We start from the raw sequence: 17,427 nt of genomic DNA, 5'->3' as shown, positions 1-17,427 counted from the left end.
ACCTGCAATGTGTTGCAAACTGCTTTCTTAAAACTATTGCTATTTTCAACTGTGTTCATACAAGTAATTTACTACTGAAAAGTATTTTTATGCTTACCTGCACCAGGCTTGCTTGGTTCTAGAAATAAAACAGTATATTTGTGTATACAAAACAATTGGCCTAGAGTTCAGTTCTTGAGTATGCGAGACCATTTTCTGACTGAGCGTGTACATCAAATGCTTTACACGGTCCTCTGATACTGCCTTACTGCTCGACCAAGGTACCACTTTAGAGAATAAAGGTTCTATCTAACGTTAGCCTCTGCCAAACCTCTGGAGACCCTTGGACTCTATACATACTGTAACTCACTTTTGCGCAGTATATATAGAGCCAGTTTCTTACACTCCCACAGGATGGCCTGCTGATTAGCCTTCCTAGGGTGGCAGGATTCAAAGAGCTGCCAGTTTTGAAATGAGAATCTGGCTCCACCTCATAGTTAAGGGAGACTTTGGCACGGGGACGAAAATTAGCTAGTCAGGTTGGCGTGCCACCCCCCAAGCAAGTACCACCCCTAGGATGGGCTAAACTGAGATGGATAAAGATAAAAGCAAAAGATAATCAATAAGGTCTTGTACTGTTTGTGATAGAGGTTGTATTTGTTGGTCTGAACAGTAGTGTGCAAATCTTATCCATTTTGCTGCACAGCAAGCTCGGGTTGTTGGTATTCATGCTTTTTTAAGTAGGTCTATACATTCCTGTGTCCGATTAAGGTGTCCAAACTCTTAGATCTCAGGAGCCAATTCGGTAGATTGGGTTGTGCAGGGTTCCTGTGCATTACTTTGCCCTTATTCTGGGTCAGTACATTTGGATAGAGAGACAATTTCTTGTTTGGCACTACTGAAAGTTGCGTTGTGTATCATGCCTGTCGAACCCATGTGGGGCTATTAGGATGAGTGTGAGGTATGCCAGAGTTCGCTTTTGCACCACATATGGAATTAGTGGGTAAGGTGGTAAAGCGTAAGCAAATCTATCTGAACAATTGATTCATAGGTCACTGCCTTTGGACTGGTGGCAAGGAAACCTGGAGGCAAGTTTTTGCGTTGTGTTTTGTGACAAATAGGTCAATCTCTAGGGTTCCATACCGTTTGAAGTATGGGTGTTGGAAAGATTTGTAGACTTCCCACTCGTGTACCTTCTGATGTGTTCTGCTGAGTATATCTACAATTCTTTGTCCACCCATGGTAGGTATTCTGCTAGGAGGTGGATTTTGTGATGTGTAGCTCAAAGCCAGATGCGCTCTGCTGAGAGGGAGAGAAGTGATGAGTGTTCCCCACCCCCAGTTTTTTAACAATCTATTACAGTCATGTTGTCAGTGCGCACCAGGTCTACCTTGTTGTGTAGATAATTGCAAAAGGTTGAGAGCTACCTGAACTGCTAGAAGCTCCAGATGATTTATGTGTAAGCGTTGTGATGTTGACCATAGACTGTGTACTGTGCGTTCCTGCATATGTGCCCCCCCCCCCAACCCTGAAGGAATACATCTGTAGTCACTGTGACTTGCAGAATTGGGTCTTTGAAGGGGCGACCCTGCAACAGATTGTTGATATTTCGGCACTGCTGAAATCAATGGGTCACTGGCCCTACCAACATTAAATCTTGAACATGCTCCGCCGTTTGAGACCATTGTGTAAATCGCCAGTTTTGTAAATCAAGGAAGCTTCCCTACAACCCTCTTCGGTTCATATTATGGTAGGTTGTCTGCACATTGGCAGATATAGTCAACCAGTACAACTTAAATTGAGAGGTAACCAGTTTTTTTGTAAATAAAACTTTGTCATTATCTACGTGGAATGTAAAAAACAAAGCCCTGATGAGATTCCGGGAACTGGTTCCCCAGGATCGAAACGTGTCGGCAAACGGGGAGGAGTAAATAATCTATCACAGTATCAATGAATAATATCTGATGTGTAGATATATTCTTTTCATTAATTGAACTCCTCATTGTCTCACTTTGTCCATTCATTTTTGACATTTGAAGTGTACATAATGTGTTTTGTTCAGAAATGTTTCTGTTCGGGATGAATGATTGATATTGATTGATTGTTTCCTTTGTTACATGTATATTTCTAATGATAATGTATAGTGTTGTAAATAGATTAATGTACAGTGGTCCTGTTTTGCATTTATGAATCTTTAAAAACAATTCAAAAACATAAAAATGGTTGGTATAAATAAAAATACCTTATCAAACTAAATAAAGTATAGTTTGAGTTTTTGAAGTAAATTTTGAATAAGGGTGGAGGAGGCAATTTCGTTTTTTTCTTTCGGGGTGAGGTCTTCGGCATCGGAGTCAGCATCGGATACGGAGAGGTGCTCCTCAATCTCGGCTGCCTGCGCCTGTGATTCGTCGTGATCGGACACTTCTGCGTGGAGGTCTGTCGCTGGGCTGCTTTGCTGTGACTTTTTGCGCCTTCGAGCCTGACTATCACAGAGGATTTTCTTCGACTGAAGCGGCTGGCATGCATCGCAGTCTCTCGTCGTGTTCCGGGGATAGGCAAAGAATGCACACTTCGTGCAAGTCGGAACGCGGGAACTTAGCGCGACACCCTGGACATAACTTGAATGGATCTGTTCCATCAGCTGCAACTGATCCAGGCGCAGGTATGTCCAACGGCCTTCCACGAATGTTCCGATCGAAGCTTTGAGAGCAAAAACAATACGCGGAGAGTGGAAAACGCGATCAATAAACAATACTGTTGAGGGTACTGGACTGCGCGTCAAAGGGGGCCCGAAGGACCGGTGCCTAACCAGAGCGCAACAATTCACATCCGAACCCGATGGCGAAAAAAAACATACAATCTAACAATGGAGTCGATGCCCATGCGCACTATCACCTAATGCACAAGCATATGATCTACAGCTCATATGCCTCGAACATAAAGCTCCCTAAATGGGAGCAGTGGAAGTATAGAAGCCAGTCAAAGAGAAAGATGGTAAACAGACTATGCTATAGGGTAGGGCCAAACACAAGATGGACAAGCTGGGACAAAGAAAGTCATAGATAGGCAACCAAATGAAAGGGACAATATACCCAAACACTATTAAGCAACTGGCGGGCTGCACGCCCCTGATAGCTCTGTTCAGAAGGCAGGCAAAAAGTAGCTATACCAGCAACAAGCAACACAGACAACATCTCCAATCTTAGGAAATGTTTGGGTGCTCCCTGTGATGTTCAGGTGATGACAATCTATGTCCAGTACAGAGAGACAATACAATTTACGGTTTTGAAAAGATCAATGAAGAACCATTGCAGTCTCTTTTTTTACCTTCCTAACGAAGGAATAGAGTGAGCCAATCACAAATATTCCTTATGTCCACATGGATAACTAGGTACCTCGCTGCAGCAATCACTTAAAAATAAGGTAGTATGACATTATACTCTGTAAGCAATTAATTCTTGCATATGCAGATGCCTGCAGAATCTTACTGAAAAAGTCTCATTCATTTGCTTTCGGTTTTGCTGTTTTTGCCACTGACCTTTGGCTGTTATTCAATTACGCACAAAGATCGGTAGAAAAGGTCCAGCAGCAACAGGTCTCATGGTGTTACTAGTCAGATATTTTTCACACAACTGTCAATCAATCCCAAATCTTAGTACCTGACACAGTAAGAACATAGGCGCTTCAGTAAATTAACTGAAGAAGATAGGCAGAGGTTAGTAATGCAACAGGGAGGTAATTGAAAGCCTTGCCTGGCTGTTCAGGATACTGATCCCATAAGGAACAGGGTCAGAAGAATTTGCTTAAGACGGACCCCACACTCCCATGCTGGACCCTCACAGGCAATTTCCAATCCAGTTTTCTTAATCGATACATCTAGGGGCAAAGGCTGTGGCTAGGAATTCTCCACGGCAAACATGCAACACACCAATTGCAAATGCCTGCACATCTGAGCAGGCTCATACACTCCTCAGCAGTTCTGCCTCACCTGCACCACAGAGGTGGCAACATCAACAGGGGATGCTGTGCAGCAGTGCTTCAGGACCCGAAGCACCTGGAATATTCCATGGAACAAGAACTGTGATACTAGGTGTGACAGAGATCCATGTGGAGAAGATGCTGGGACACAGTGATGTAACCCATCACACAGCACACAAAATATGGAGGAGAGCAGAATCAGCCACCAGCCCTTGCATCCCTACTCAACAACTGAAGACTGGGTGCGGGATAGTTACTGTAGTCTCCATGAAGAGTTTGCAAGTTAACAGCAAGTGCTTCCCTTTAGACGTACCTACAATCGTTTTATTTCAGAGTATTATAAACTGTCAATTTGACCTGAAGTTTTCAGAGTGCTTTACATGAGCACCAGTTGCATTACAGAGGGACACATTCATCTTGTTAGGCACTGAGAGATTAAGTGATTTGTCCAGAATCACAGGATGTTGAGGGTACCTGCCAGGACTCGAACCAGATTCCCCAGCTCCGAGGTCGACTGCTCTAGCGGTCAGGCTACAACCCCTCCCCTAATCCATTAGGTAAACAAGCTTTGATGTGTTACATCACGTGCACCAATTTGAGACGATGTGTCTGAACCAAGGGATACAAATGGATTACCTGTCGCCTACAACAGTTATTAAGTCGCATAATGTAAATCTTGTAAATTATGCAGACGATACTCAACTTATCCTGTGACTGGAGGGAAATCATTCCATATCCCTGGAAAAATTCCTTGCTTGATTGCATAATACTGCACAGTGGTTAAAAAACCATTCTCTGCAATTTAGTGGTGACAAGACGGAGATCCTTTGTTGTGCAGTCGGAAAAGTTCCACTTTTACTCTAAACTGGGTTTTGGCCTATTCCTTCGGTCACAGCACTGATACCTTCAGAGAGGGTGTGTAACCTGGGAGTTACTTTTAATGACAAGTTGAGTTTGGAAACTCAAGTAAACAAAACAGTCGTTAGTAGCTTCTCCCTCAGAGTGCTTTGTAAGATTCTTCTGTTGTTACCAACACTGGCCAGAGCGCCAATAGTAAGGAGCGTCATCTTGAGCCGACTGGACTACTGCAATGCTTTGCTATTGGAGTCCCCAATGTTTTTGATTGAGAGACTGCAAAGAATCCAGACAACGGCGGCTAAGTAAGCCCTAATGAGACCTCAACGCTCATCAGCCTCGCAGGCTCTCACGGAGCTCCATTGGCTTCCAGTGCTACAGAGTATACAATTTAAGTCACTCTGTATTGCTTTCAAAGCTCTGCATGGTCTTGGGTCCAAACCGTTGCAGAATAAATTCAAATGGTATGTCCCCACTTGTAGTCTTCGCTCTTACTCAGCTAAATTAGTGACTGCGCCCAGGTTTAGAAAAACAAAATTGGGAGGAAGAGCCTTTAGCACTGCAGCGGCGCAGCTCTGGAATAAACTTCCAACTGACCTTCGACCGATGGAAGACCTGCTGCGGTTTAGGAAGAAAATAAAGACCTGGCTCTATCCCAGAGCATAATTTTTCGTCCTCTTCTCCGTTGGATTCTGATTCACTCATAATATTTATGTTCAGCAGGGCACACGCATCTCAGCGCCAGGATACCCGTAGGGTCACATTTGCTTTACAATTCCTGATAACATTAACAGTATATGGGCAAGAGCTCTGCCACATCACTTCTCCAAAGCACCCACACCCCACTCTCCCTCAACACCCTGGACAAGATCACTAGTTTTCCAAGATCCACCATACTCCGCAGACCGTGGACACTTATGCAGTCAGAGTCAAATACAAAGCAAGTGTCCATTACGTTATCATGCACATGGTTTTCGCTAAGAAAAGACCTAAAGTAACGCCAAAGCTCAAGCAGGCCCTTTCTAGGAATTTCCAGGACTCTTCAGGGTGTGAAGCTTCTATACACAGCGGTGGCCATGCAATGAGCAACACTTTAAAAAATAAGGATGCTGAAAGATTTCGGGTAAAACAATCAAGAACTGAAATCAACTTAATTTCTATAAAGGAAAAAAACGTAATAGAAACGCCTTCAATAAAAGTACAAGTTTAAAGTTGCTTCAGTTTTAAGTTCCAGGACTTAATAAAAACAGGGCTCTAAGATATGCACATTCTCTTTTTCTTTCACCATTTCTTACCGCCTGGTTGCAAAGAACTGGAATCCAGGGGAAACCTTAAAACAATCACCACGGCCAGGAATCATCAACTCTCCATTTTCCAAGAGAGGGATCAGCACAGATATCTAGAATAGAAAAGAAAGGTAATCTAAAAATTCCTAATGGTATGTAGCAGTTTGCAAGTTTAAAAAAAACAAGTGATATAGCTGTACAGTATGATCACGTATGCCCTATGTTTTCTTATTATAAAACAATAAAAATCGTTTAAAAAAAATAATAAACAAGGGAATTCCAGTCACATGTATCTGTGAGGATGCAGTAGGTGAAAAATGCCCTGAAGATTAAACATATGAAGAATTTCATCACATGAAAGTATGATGTGGCGGTGTCTGGCTTCAGTTTATTTTAAGTACAATGCCAGCTTGTCCTAATAAGGAACATATATTGGTTCAATGCAAAAAAAAAAAAAAGTTCAGCCAAAAGACACTGTCCAGATTAAAGATAAAATGGCTAAATAGATGGCTGTGTGGTCGACACTCAAACAAATGAAGCATTGAGATTTTCTTTTTACACAAAGTAAGATTCTTTACAACAATGCCACAATCATAAGTAAGCATTTTCCAAATGTCTAGAAATCATGAAGAGGGCTTCATGAATGCATTGTTAATGAAGGTTTTTTAAGTGAACAAAAAAGTGATGGGTGGGACTCTAGAATTAATCTTAGCCACTTATAATTACTTGCACTGCATCCCAGACTATCATTCTTTTGCCCACAGTATGTGAGAAAGAGCCATCTTTCTTGCATTGGTATGCCCCCACTTTTTGCTGAACTGCTGATGTGCTTTGACTGAGTATGCCCCGGACTCCTGCCAACCAGGTACCCAGGGCCTGTGTTCCTTCCCTAAAACGGTGTTGAAACTAAAACCCAATTGGCCTCTCTGGCCACCTGTCAGCCCCTAGTGAACGGAACCCTAGGTACCCAGGGCATGGTGACCAGAGAAGACCCCTAAGGGCTGCAGCACTTATTTTGCCACACATAGGGGCCTTGTACCCCAACACCCACACATTGCCTTTGAAGGCTGAGTGTCTAAGTACAGAACTAAACAAAGAATGGACATGGCACACACCCCTGTGTGCCATGCCCACAAGACCCACTACCCTGGCATACCTCAGTCACCCCTCTAGCTGGATGGCCTATGCCAGTGGTGTGGGCGCGGGAACCCTGGCCCCTACAGTGCCCAGGGCCATTCCTGAGCACTGCAAGTGCAGTGCTGCAATTAAGAGTATATGGTGTTGGGAATTCGACATTACGAACTCCACAGCACCATGATGGCTTCACTGAAGACTGAGAAGTTTGATATCGAACTTCTCAGCACATTAAACCTGCACTGATGCCAGTGTGGGATTTAATGTAAAATGCACCAGAGATGCCCCCTGAAACCTAACCTACAATTCACATCTGGACGGAGAGACTGCCTAGGCTGCCACACATCAGACATGTTGCTGGACCCCTGGGTGGAGAGCCCCCCACTCTCCTGGGTGCTGCAACAATGCACATCCTGGGCAAGGTGCTATGTCTCCTCCCCCAGGATGGCAGGGGGAAGCTTCAAAGGCCTGCTGCCTCTGTGAGCTTCTCCAAACCATTTGCTTACCCAGCAACTGGCCCCTGCCGGTTCTGACCCCCACTCTGGCGGGAAGACTGGCGAGAAACCCTACGTCAGGAAGGGGGGTGTGCCAGCCTGTGCCAACCCCACCCCTCAGGTGGGAGTGGCGAGGTGAAGCACGACCCCGGGCTCCGGCCATCTTGAAGATGGGGAGCCCTGCCCAATCACAGCTAGGCTCCTGCCCACCTCCCACTGTAGAGGAGCAGACTAGGGGGTGTACCCGCCCCAGGACAGGGACCTATTGGTCCCTGCCCTTACCCAACCTGTAACACCCCTAAATTCAGTATTTAGGGGCTCCTTGAACCTTCCTTCCTCAGATCCCGATAAGAAAAGAAGAAAGAAGATCAAGAAGAAGACACGCCGTGCAGCTGCTAACAGGACAACACCCACTGACTTGGCCCCAGCCCTACCGGCCTGTCTATCCTGGAACCTGCTCCTGCCTAATCCCGGCGTCTCTTGCAGACAGCAACCTTGGGACACCCGGAGGACCTGCCTGTCTTGACCCTTTTAAAGACTGGGACTCCCATAAGCAGAGGCTCTGCTTTAACAACCATACCCCTGGTGCCACCCAGGAAGCACAAGACCGACCCACTCTGCACCCGCAGAGCCCGGCCCGTGCCTGAGTGATCCAAGACCACGAGGACATCCCCCCGGCGACTGGGACCTGAAGTCCAGTGTCCAAAGACCATCCTCTACGAACCAGACAACGCCTGTATCCTCAGAACCAGGGACCCGTCCAACCGTTAAGGGTAAAATTTCCCAACGCCCAAAGACACCCCTGCACCCGGTGCACTTCGGCTCCCTGTGCCTTCCTTTGGGGTACCTACCTCTTCTCCAAGATCCCAACTTGCCTCTTGAAGTGGTGGTAGCACCTGAAGAATCACCGTCCCAGAGTCTGCAGCCGTTGTTCCCTTTTTACCTTTCCCATTGAATAACATTGAGCGCCCGACAGCTCAAAAGCATCCTGCACCCAGCAGCCAGAGTGCCACTGGCCGTGCACCCTGTGTACTATCCTACTTCCCCATCTGCCCTGAGCAAGTGACCAGGAGCCCAGCTCCCAAAGCCACCTGGTCTGCTAGGCAGCAGCCACCAACCTAAAGACCCTCTGCCTCTCATTGGATAACATTGAGCCTAACTACCTCTGCACCCTGCTGCTCCTGTGCCGCTGCGGGTGTACCAACTGTACCTACCTGACCCTGGGGGACCCCTGAGTCTATACCGAGAACCTTAACTTCACCAGGCGAGTACTCACCTGGAAACCGATAACTTACTTTCCTGCAATAGGATAAGATTGACTGGTTTGATACAAAAAATCTTTTAAGTGTGAAGTTTTGAAACTCTAAAACATTCCTATAAAATCAGCCGAATACCGAATTCCGAAGTACTCACCTGTGACCAGGAGAAATGCCAGTAAGGTACCTTGTAGCCCAGTACTGAACCTCAAAAGTAATCCTAACCGGGTTTACTAGTAACCTGAATTTTCTCCATAGGAATCATTAGTCTGCTTTTCTGTGAAATTTCTTCTAAGTGTCTACTTTTGAAAACTTGAAATATTCCTTAAAAATCGTGCCAACTACTGAAACGTAATTACTTACCTGTCTTAATTAGAGATCCCAGTGCTGGACCCAGGAGCCCAGTACTGGATTACAAAAGTAACGAGAACATACTTCACCTGTGACCTGAATTTATTCCCATTGGATAACATTGCTAAATTTTCACTGAAAAGTTTTTAAGTGTGAACTTTTAAAATACCTTTATATTCCTCACAAACCATTGAAATAACCAAAACGTTTTTACTGAACTGTTTTCAGCTTAAACCACAGGAATGAATCCAGGATTGGGTGACTGGGTGTGAGTGTTTGATTGGTTCAGATGCTCCTTCCATCACCACCCCCTTTTGTACCGCTTTGATGGCCGTAAGTTGGCAGGGTATGCTCAGACGTGAGTCCCTTGCTCACTTTGCCACTGGATTCAAGCAAGCCTGGCTGAAGACGGCTGAAATGCCAGAAACCGGTCCTAGGAAGCTTGAATCCGGTCCAGGGAAGGCATGGCTTGGCAGTTCGGGCTGGACTGTTCCCATGAGGCACAGGGTCAGACTGATTTGCATAAGGCCATGTCTGAACTGGGGTGCACAGTGGGCTAAAGAACGGTGATGGATTAAACCTAGATCTGTTGACTCTGTGTGTTTGATTGGTTCAGATGCTCCGTCCATCACCACCCCCTTTTGTACGAAGATAATATTTAAAGGCATCTTTATTACTCATTCACTTTGTGAGCAATAAAGTGGTCTTCAAATCTTATCTTGTCACATTTGCTCTGTTTTGAAAGACAAAAAGGTCAAAAGTCAGTTTGTCTTCCTACTCGCCAGAAAGGACGAGTAAGCCATACAAATAGCTCGTCCAGATTAAATTTGGCTCACCATAGCGGGTGAGTGGAATTTTTGAGGCCTGTGGGTCTATTGTCCACATCTAAATGCTGGGACCGAAAACTGCCCAATAGTAGGGCATAGGTAAATAAATGAGTGCACTCAATTATCTGGAAGCAGGTCCATAAGTATAATTTAAAGTCCAAATAACACATTGCTGAAACTTAGGCATTGGCAGCATGGACACCAATATGACACGGATTCTAAATAGTGGTGCATGTAAAATAAATAAAAATGATAAATGTCACAAGTCTCCCAGTACCAATCTGGTGAAATGCTACTTCCACGATGTTCAGTGCATCACAACATTAATAGGTACATCATTTGCAAATATGAATCAGATGCATCTCAGCTATTTAATGTCAATAAAGCTTGCCTTGACATTAAGTAGTAACAGCTACACACGACTGACCTTAGGCCAATAAAACCACTAGTAAGCACCGGGTATCTATGGGGCTACGGTAAACATTCAAGAAGAGGTTTGCAGTTACGACAATTATGTCACAGAGCCAGCACCAACTGGGTCTCCACTGCAATGTGATCAAAGGAAAGACAGGTAAATCAAGTTCTTCTATGTTTGGAGTAGAAAATAAGAAAAGTGCAACATCACCATATGGAATATAACTCAGTCCTATTACACACAAGGCATTTAATTTTGGTGTAAGTAAATTTGATAAGGAGAGGGCAGGCAGAGATGGTAGTACAAGCTTACACCTTAAAAGCATGTGCTTTCCGCCAGCTAGCCCCTCCCCCTTACAATTTCTGTCCATATATCAGACAAGTGCGGCCTCTAGCTAGCATACAATTGTCATAAAGGAGACACTATACAGTCTTCATGTATTCAACTTAGGTTCATTCAGCAACATTTCAAAGGCGTAGATATGTATTTGGAAAATAGATTCCAAACAGAACTATAGTGGAACATCCAGTATTTCTGATGGAAGTGGATGAATTGAAAAGAATTTTGTAAACTGAATGTTTCTTACACACGCAACTGTTTTGATTTCTTACAACTATGAACTTTTTTGGCATAAATCTGGAAATTTATTGTACAATGAGCAAGGAGATGAAATGGATATTAAAGATTACTTCTAAAAGGGGACATGAACGTGTTTATGATACATATAAATAATATATGTATGACTAAATTAAGATAAACACCATTAGCCAAGATTTTCTTTCGTAAAGATTTGATAAGGAGTCATCCTAGACTTTATCTGCCTGCATGTTTTAACTTACATCTCACAGCTTGTTCCTTTATTGCCGCCAAAGACTTATTTATCGTGAAATTTGGGGCACTATCACCCGATTATCACATAGGTTATTTATTTTTTAACAATTACTATACTCTTCCTTTTAGTGAAACATGGCAGATGACTTAAAAAGGCATACATCTATTACAGTTCTAACATTCAAAATGTCATCAAGTAACTAATTATCCTACATGCAATCAGTGGACAAGTAATGAGTCATGCACTGTGCTTTTTGTTTGCAATACTGGATTGAATTCTATAGTAGTAATAAAACCTACATACCACGTCCAGAGGTGCATAGTCGATATCTTCAAGGAGGATCCAGTGCCCTTTAGTTACGGCCTGCGTCAGGGTACCCGGCTGCCAAACAAATTCACCAGGGACATCTGTGCAACGGTACATTCCCAGCAACATCTGAAAGAAACAAACTGCTATTGAATACATTGCTCTCATACAGCCCTCAACATCCATAATCGAAACTGCCAAAAGCATCAAACTGAAGAGCGTATATCACTATAAAATAGTGAAACAGACTGGGAGAGAACATATGTTTAGACAACACGAAGAAATGGAAAAAGGGAATTGGAAGGAATAAAATGTAAAGCATAGCAAGATAGGAGCCCACCTGACAATTGGTTAAGCGCATCATGGCTGCAGGGTGGACAAATACATGCAACGCCCTAACATGTTATTGAATAAAAGCATACTACACAGACCTTTATAACCAAAAGCATTTCTTGCTTAGTATCTATGGAAATGAAGCACTCACACCAACTTAAAATACAAAAAAACATCCTTTACGTTTTTGAAATTGAATATTCCATGAAGTCCACTGGATTCTCATAAGACACCATTCCAATAAACATTCTAAACAGTGTGTCTGAACATAAACTTCTCTTCCCCTTCCATTAATACAAAAAATAGCAACGGTCAGACCTACTGAAACACATTCAGGTGGGCAGCTCAGATTTGTCAAAAGTTAAACCAATCTCTAACCTTTCAGTCATGTAAAAGATTAAAAACGTAATTTCCCTCCAATAACATCCCTCACTGTATACCAAACAGGTTTTTAGGTCTCGCGTCAGCGAAAGACCTATTGTTTTCACTTTCCTGGGAATCTGAGACAGCGTTCGGCCACGCGCATCTGCTGTCTCAGATTTGTCCTCGAGGGCGCGCACGGCGCTGTGCACATCCCCTGCCTCCGATTCACAGCCTCTCTCAATCACACACAGCCACACTCACGCATGAACACACACACATACACCCACGCAGGCACAATGCATCGGGACACACAGCCACACATATACATACACACGCACAGCTACACACGCGCACACACACAGTTACACCCACACACACACACGCCCCACCCCCCCACTCACCGGTCTCTTCTTGCTTCCTCGCACCGTTATGCATTTCCTCCTCTCTACCGAGAACCGCATCACTCCTGGAATCCCTGCTTTCTTCTCCCGGAATCCCTGCTTGCTTGTGGGCTCCCTCTGCCTCCAAGGTGCCGCGCTCCGGACGACCTACGTCACCGCTACCCTGCTACAGAGGCGGGGAATCTGCCGGAACTTCGCAGGCTCCTGCCTATCGAAGTAGAGCCCGCCTCTCTCGCCTGCGTTCCACGCCTCGTTTGGAAGTACCCAGAGTTCGGACCTCCATCTTCGGCAACAATGGCTGCCGTAGTATCAAAGCCCTTACGAGTCCTGCTCCGTAAACAGCTCACTCTGCTTTTAGGTAATACTTGTTTTATGAGCAGTGGCTGTGGTTCCAGCTCCCCTGATTGTGTGCGGCTTGCGGACGTCAGTCAGTGTCAATCACTGCCTTCTGCTTTCGTCTGCAAATGCCGCTACCTGCAGGCCCTGCTCGTGCCCTCTGTGTGGTAGTCGCTCGACTGCCCTCCTACGCTTCGGACATATTCCTTCGTCGCTATTAGCATTTGGACAAGACAGGACAGAGCATCACACAGACAAACAGGCCCCTTTCATGTGCAAATCCGGCTCTGAATAGAGGATGGATGGGTAATTAAATAAACAGATAATTGCATACAGAATTACTGCATTTAAAGCCTGCCGTCTCTACTTTAAACGAGGGCGCCGGCTGGTTGCCCACTTTGTTCCCAAGCTTTAATTGAGCCAGGCGATGAAACGAAGAAAGAATGCCCTAGGGTGGTGCCACCCTTGCTGATACTCTCCAGAGCAATGCCCCACCCCTCCCCTTCCGAGAGCCTTAGCAGAGTCCCCGTAGAGTTGAGGGGTCGTTCTGCTGCACACTCTTCTCTGTGAAGCCTGCAAGCCACAGCTCTTAATATCGTTGGGGCCGACTCAGCCTCTCGACTTTCTGGAGTCGGCAAAATACGAACCACAGAACTGTCCGGTGATAGTCACACCTGTAATAGAACCTAATGAAAGCATTCAAAGTGATCTGACAGCCCAGCCGCATGATGATGCTACAAGTTTAGAGTCACAAAATTACTGAATTAAATAAATGGCAACATCCTAATCAATGCTTACTCACACATTTGTCCATGTTGCCAATTTATTGCTGAGTTATAAAACAAGCATTTTTTATTAAGGCGGTTTGTTTAAATGTTCACAGTTCTCTCCGATTTCTAAGCCGATCTTTCTGTAGGCAACAGGCTAAAGGGACCGAATCAGTGATGGCTGCCAAATTGCATGACATTTCGTGCAAGATGTAGCCACTGTATGTTTTATTTCAATTGTGGCCTGTCGTACCTGTGCTGCAGGTGGAATAAATACGAGGAGCCAGTCGTTGTGCCACACCTATTGTTTACTGGTTATTCGTTCTCTAGTACGGGTTTATCTACGGAGAAGGCTAGTCTTCACCCATGCTTCCCCTATTCTATACCTTGCTGGACTGCCCTTTCTTACACTCACTTCCTGTCTTTCCCCATACCCACACAGGAAGTGGTGTCCAGTGTCCAGCTGGCATCCCAAAGGTTCTAGTGTCCTCTATACTTGGCATCCCCTCCATCTTAGTGAAGAGTGATACATCTTTGACATGACACCACATAATTACACTGCACTCAATGCAACATACACTCCAAAAACCACTCAGTGCCACATAATTACACACCACATAATTACACTACTGAATGCAACACACACTCCAAACAATACCGCTCAGTGCCACATAATTATATGCTACATAATTACACTGCGCTCAACACAACATACACTCCAAATACCACTCAGTGCCACATACGCCACATAATTACACTATCCATCTATTGCATCACCACAGCGTCACTCAGCACCACCACTGCATCACTCGTCGCCACCACAACATCACAGCATTAATCTGTGCAACCATTCAACAACAACTGGTTCAAATATGTTCTCTCAATGCAATGTTTCAAGCTTTATTACAAATGTCACAAAAAGATGTTAATATTTCACATCTGTTCTTGGATTTTCGTCACAGTAAAATACACTGAACATAATCTTCACAAAAGGTTTTTTACAAAAGTTTAAGCTATTGCAATTATAAATTACAATAACTTTAATTTAATTATTAATTATTTAACATTTTTAAAGCAATTGTTATTTGTAATATCATTACAGCTAAGTCACGTAAATACAACACATATTGCATTACAAATGCTATAGGTGTCACATTTGCGAAAGTTAAAAGTATTGGCATTATAAATGACAAAGCTATTAATTTCGGTATTTTCAAAACCAACACATAAATAAAAAAATTGTCATTTACAATACAAATAGCTCAAACTTTCCTAATGCAAGACCTATTGCATTGCAAATGCGTGTTCTGTATCTGTAAAGAGAATCAGCAATGAGACAGCAGAAACATGGCGACTAATGCCTTCCAACTATTTCACCCAACCCCACCATCCACACCAGAAATCTTGGAATCATCCTGGATAACAATCATGACATGACGGACCATGTAAAAGTAGTGACCTCCACTTGTTCCTAGATTCGGAGGATGCTGCGAAAGATCTTCAATTGGGTACAGGTAGACGCCAGGAAGACAGTTACACAGGCCTCGATTACCAGAACGGACTACAGCAATGCATTCTACACAGGCATTTCAGAGAAGCTCCTGAACAGGCTTAAAAACATCCAAAACGCAGCTGCAAGGCACATTCTTAACCTAGTTTGCAACACCAATATTGTCCCACATCTCTGAGAAATTCCCTGACTCTCCATACACAAACGCACATAGTTCAAACTCCTTACACATACGTACAAAGCACAACACAACAAGGGCCCTGCCTACCTCAACAACCGCATACATTTCCACCAACCTCCCAGGTACCGCCGCTAAGCCAGACTCATTAGTACACATACCCCACAGCCACAAAGCATCAGCTGTAGGGTACTCCTTCTCCTACACCAACACCAAAGCATGGAACGACCTCCCATATCACATCAGGGCCTCCTCTTTACTTCTCGAGTTCCATAGGAAGCTGAAGACCTAGCTTTTTGAATATTCACTCCAAGGAGGCAGTTGCTGTGTTCACCTTCAAAGCGCGTAGATATCCTCACAGGTGATTAGAATACTATACAAAACACAACATAACGTAGCACACATAGTTCTCTGGATCTGTTTTAGTCCCCCATCACCCACCACTGAATACACTGATATAGCCACAGTGTTTACCACTTACTCCAAATCACTTCATGACCACCAAGAACTCCCACACTGTGAGCACCAACCCTAAAACGATATCCCGCTTGCAACCTTCACCCAAGAGGACAGCGTAGCTCTGGATGGTGTGATCACGAAGACAAAATCAAGAGGCAATCCACAGTCTCAAATCTGGTAGAATGTAGGAATCTGCCTTTGTATATGAAATTGCCACTAGGGGATAATTACCATGTATAGAGTTTGGAGGTTCCCCAAAAGTGTACAGGGCTCAATGTAAAACCTAAAGTGCTCTATTAGTGGTTGTGTGGGCGAGCAGCTGTAGGCCTAACACAGAGTGGGTCCAAGACATTTATTGCACAACAGTGATCAATAACTCTAGAAGGAGATACAGATCAATTTTAGAAAAATATACTTAGTATTTTATTTTAAGACCAAGATCTTCGTATTCGGGTAGGTACATTTTTAATTTAAAAACTTTTCACTTTGAAAAATCAACATTTAGAAACTTTTCAACACCGTCCACTGTTATCCAATAGGAAAAACAATATTGAGGTTAAACAGCTAAGTACTTAACTTACAATCTCAGTCTTCGGAGCCAAGATTAAGCACGGGACAGGTGAGCACCAAAACTCCATCACCAGCGGCACAGGGGTGGCCGGGTGCAGAGCTCAACATCGGAGTTTGGCCCAATGCTTTCCAATGGAGACAGGGGGTGTATGGAGCAACACTGCTTGCAAGTAAGTAGATCGAGCGCAGGGAACAAGCTTTGGGTGTTAAGTTAAATACAGGTGCCACAAAGCAGCACCAAACATCCACCACCAGCTGCACATAGGCAGCCGCGTGCAGGGTGCAATTTCGAGGTTTGGTGCCCAATGTTTTTCAATGAGGATTCTTCTTTCGGTAAAAGGCTGCAGGAGTCGCACTGGAGGTTGCAGGAGGAAGACCAACGACAGCAGAAGCAAGCAGAGGTGTATGTGGGTCGTAGGGGCACAGCCAGTTCAGCTCACCAAGGCCTAGGGGCTTTGGGTGCAGTGGTGCCTTTAGATATCAGTCTTCTTACAGGAGCAGGTCACGGTCAATGCGAGCCTCTCGATTCACCCAGCAGGTGCCGTAGTGAAGGTCCGACAATGCTGGACACTAGGTTAGGATCACTGGGGAGACTTTGCTTCCCAGGTGAGCCACTCAGACTTAGAACATGGGCATCGGGTGCAGAGTAGGCAAGGGACACGGATCTGCCACCTCTGCCCAGGATGTGCATTTTTCTGGTCCCAGAGAGCAGGGGCTCGCTACTCAGGGGTCCAGAAATCGGTCTGGTGGTGGCTGGCTACCTGCAGCCGGTCAGAGACCATACCAGAGTTGATAGG

At 44.6% G+C, this 17,427-nt stretch overlaps 1 protein-coding gene across 1 annotated transcript in view; it reads right to left on the bottom strand.

The window, feature by feature from the left end:
• Positions 1 to 17,427, bottom strand: part of MDN1 (midasin AAA ATPase 1) — a 2,142,100-nt gene that overhangs the window by 2,055,213 nt on the left and 69,460 nt on the right. Inside the window, exons 7-8 of the mRNA XM_086926648.1 lie at positions 11,711 to 11,842; positions 6,108 to 6,211 (exon numbers count right to left, since the gene is read on the bottom strand). Coding sequence (XP_086782774.1) covers positions 6,108 to 6,211; positions 11,711 to 11,842 — 236 coding nt within the window. The remainder of the gene's footprint in view (positions 1 to 6,107; positions 6,212 to 11,710; positions 11,843 to 17,427) is intronic.

Source organism: Lissotriton vulgaris, chromosome 6, assembly GCF_964263255.1.
Source record: "Lissotriton vulgaris chromosome 6, aLisVul1.2, whole genome shotgun sequence".
Lineage (NCBI taxonomy): Eukaryota > Metazoa > Chordata > Amphibia > Caudata > Salamandridae > Lissotriton > Lissotriton vulgaris.
Note: the sequence above shows the minus strand (reverse complement) of the source record. Positions and strands in the feature narration are given on the sequence as shown.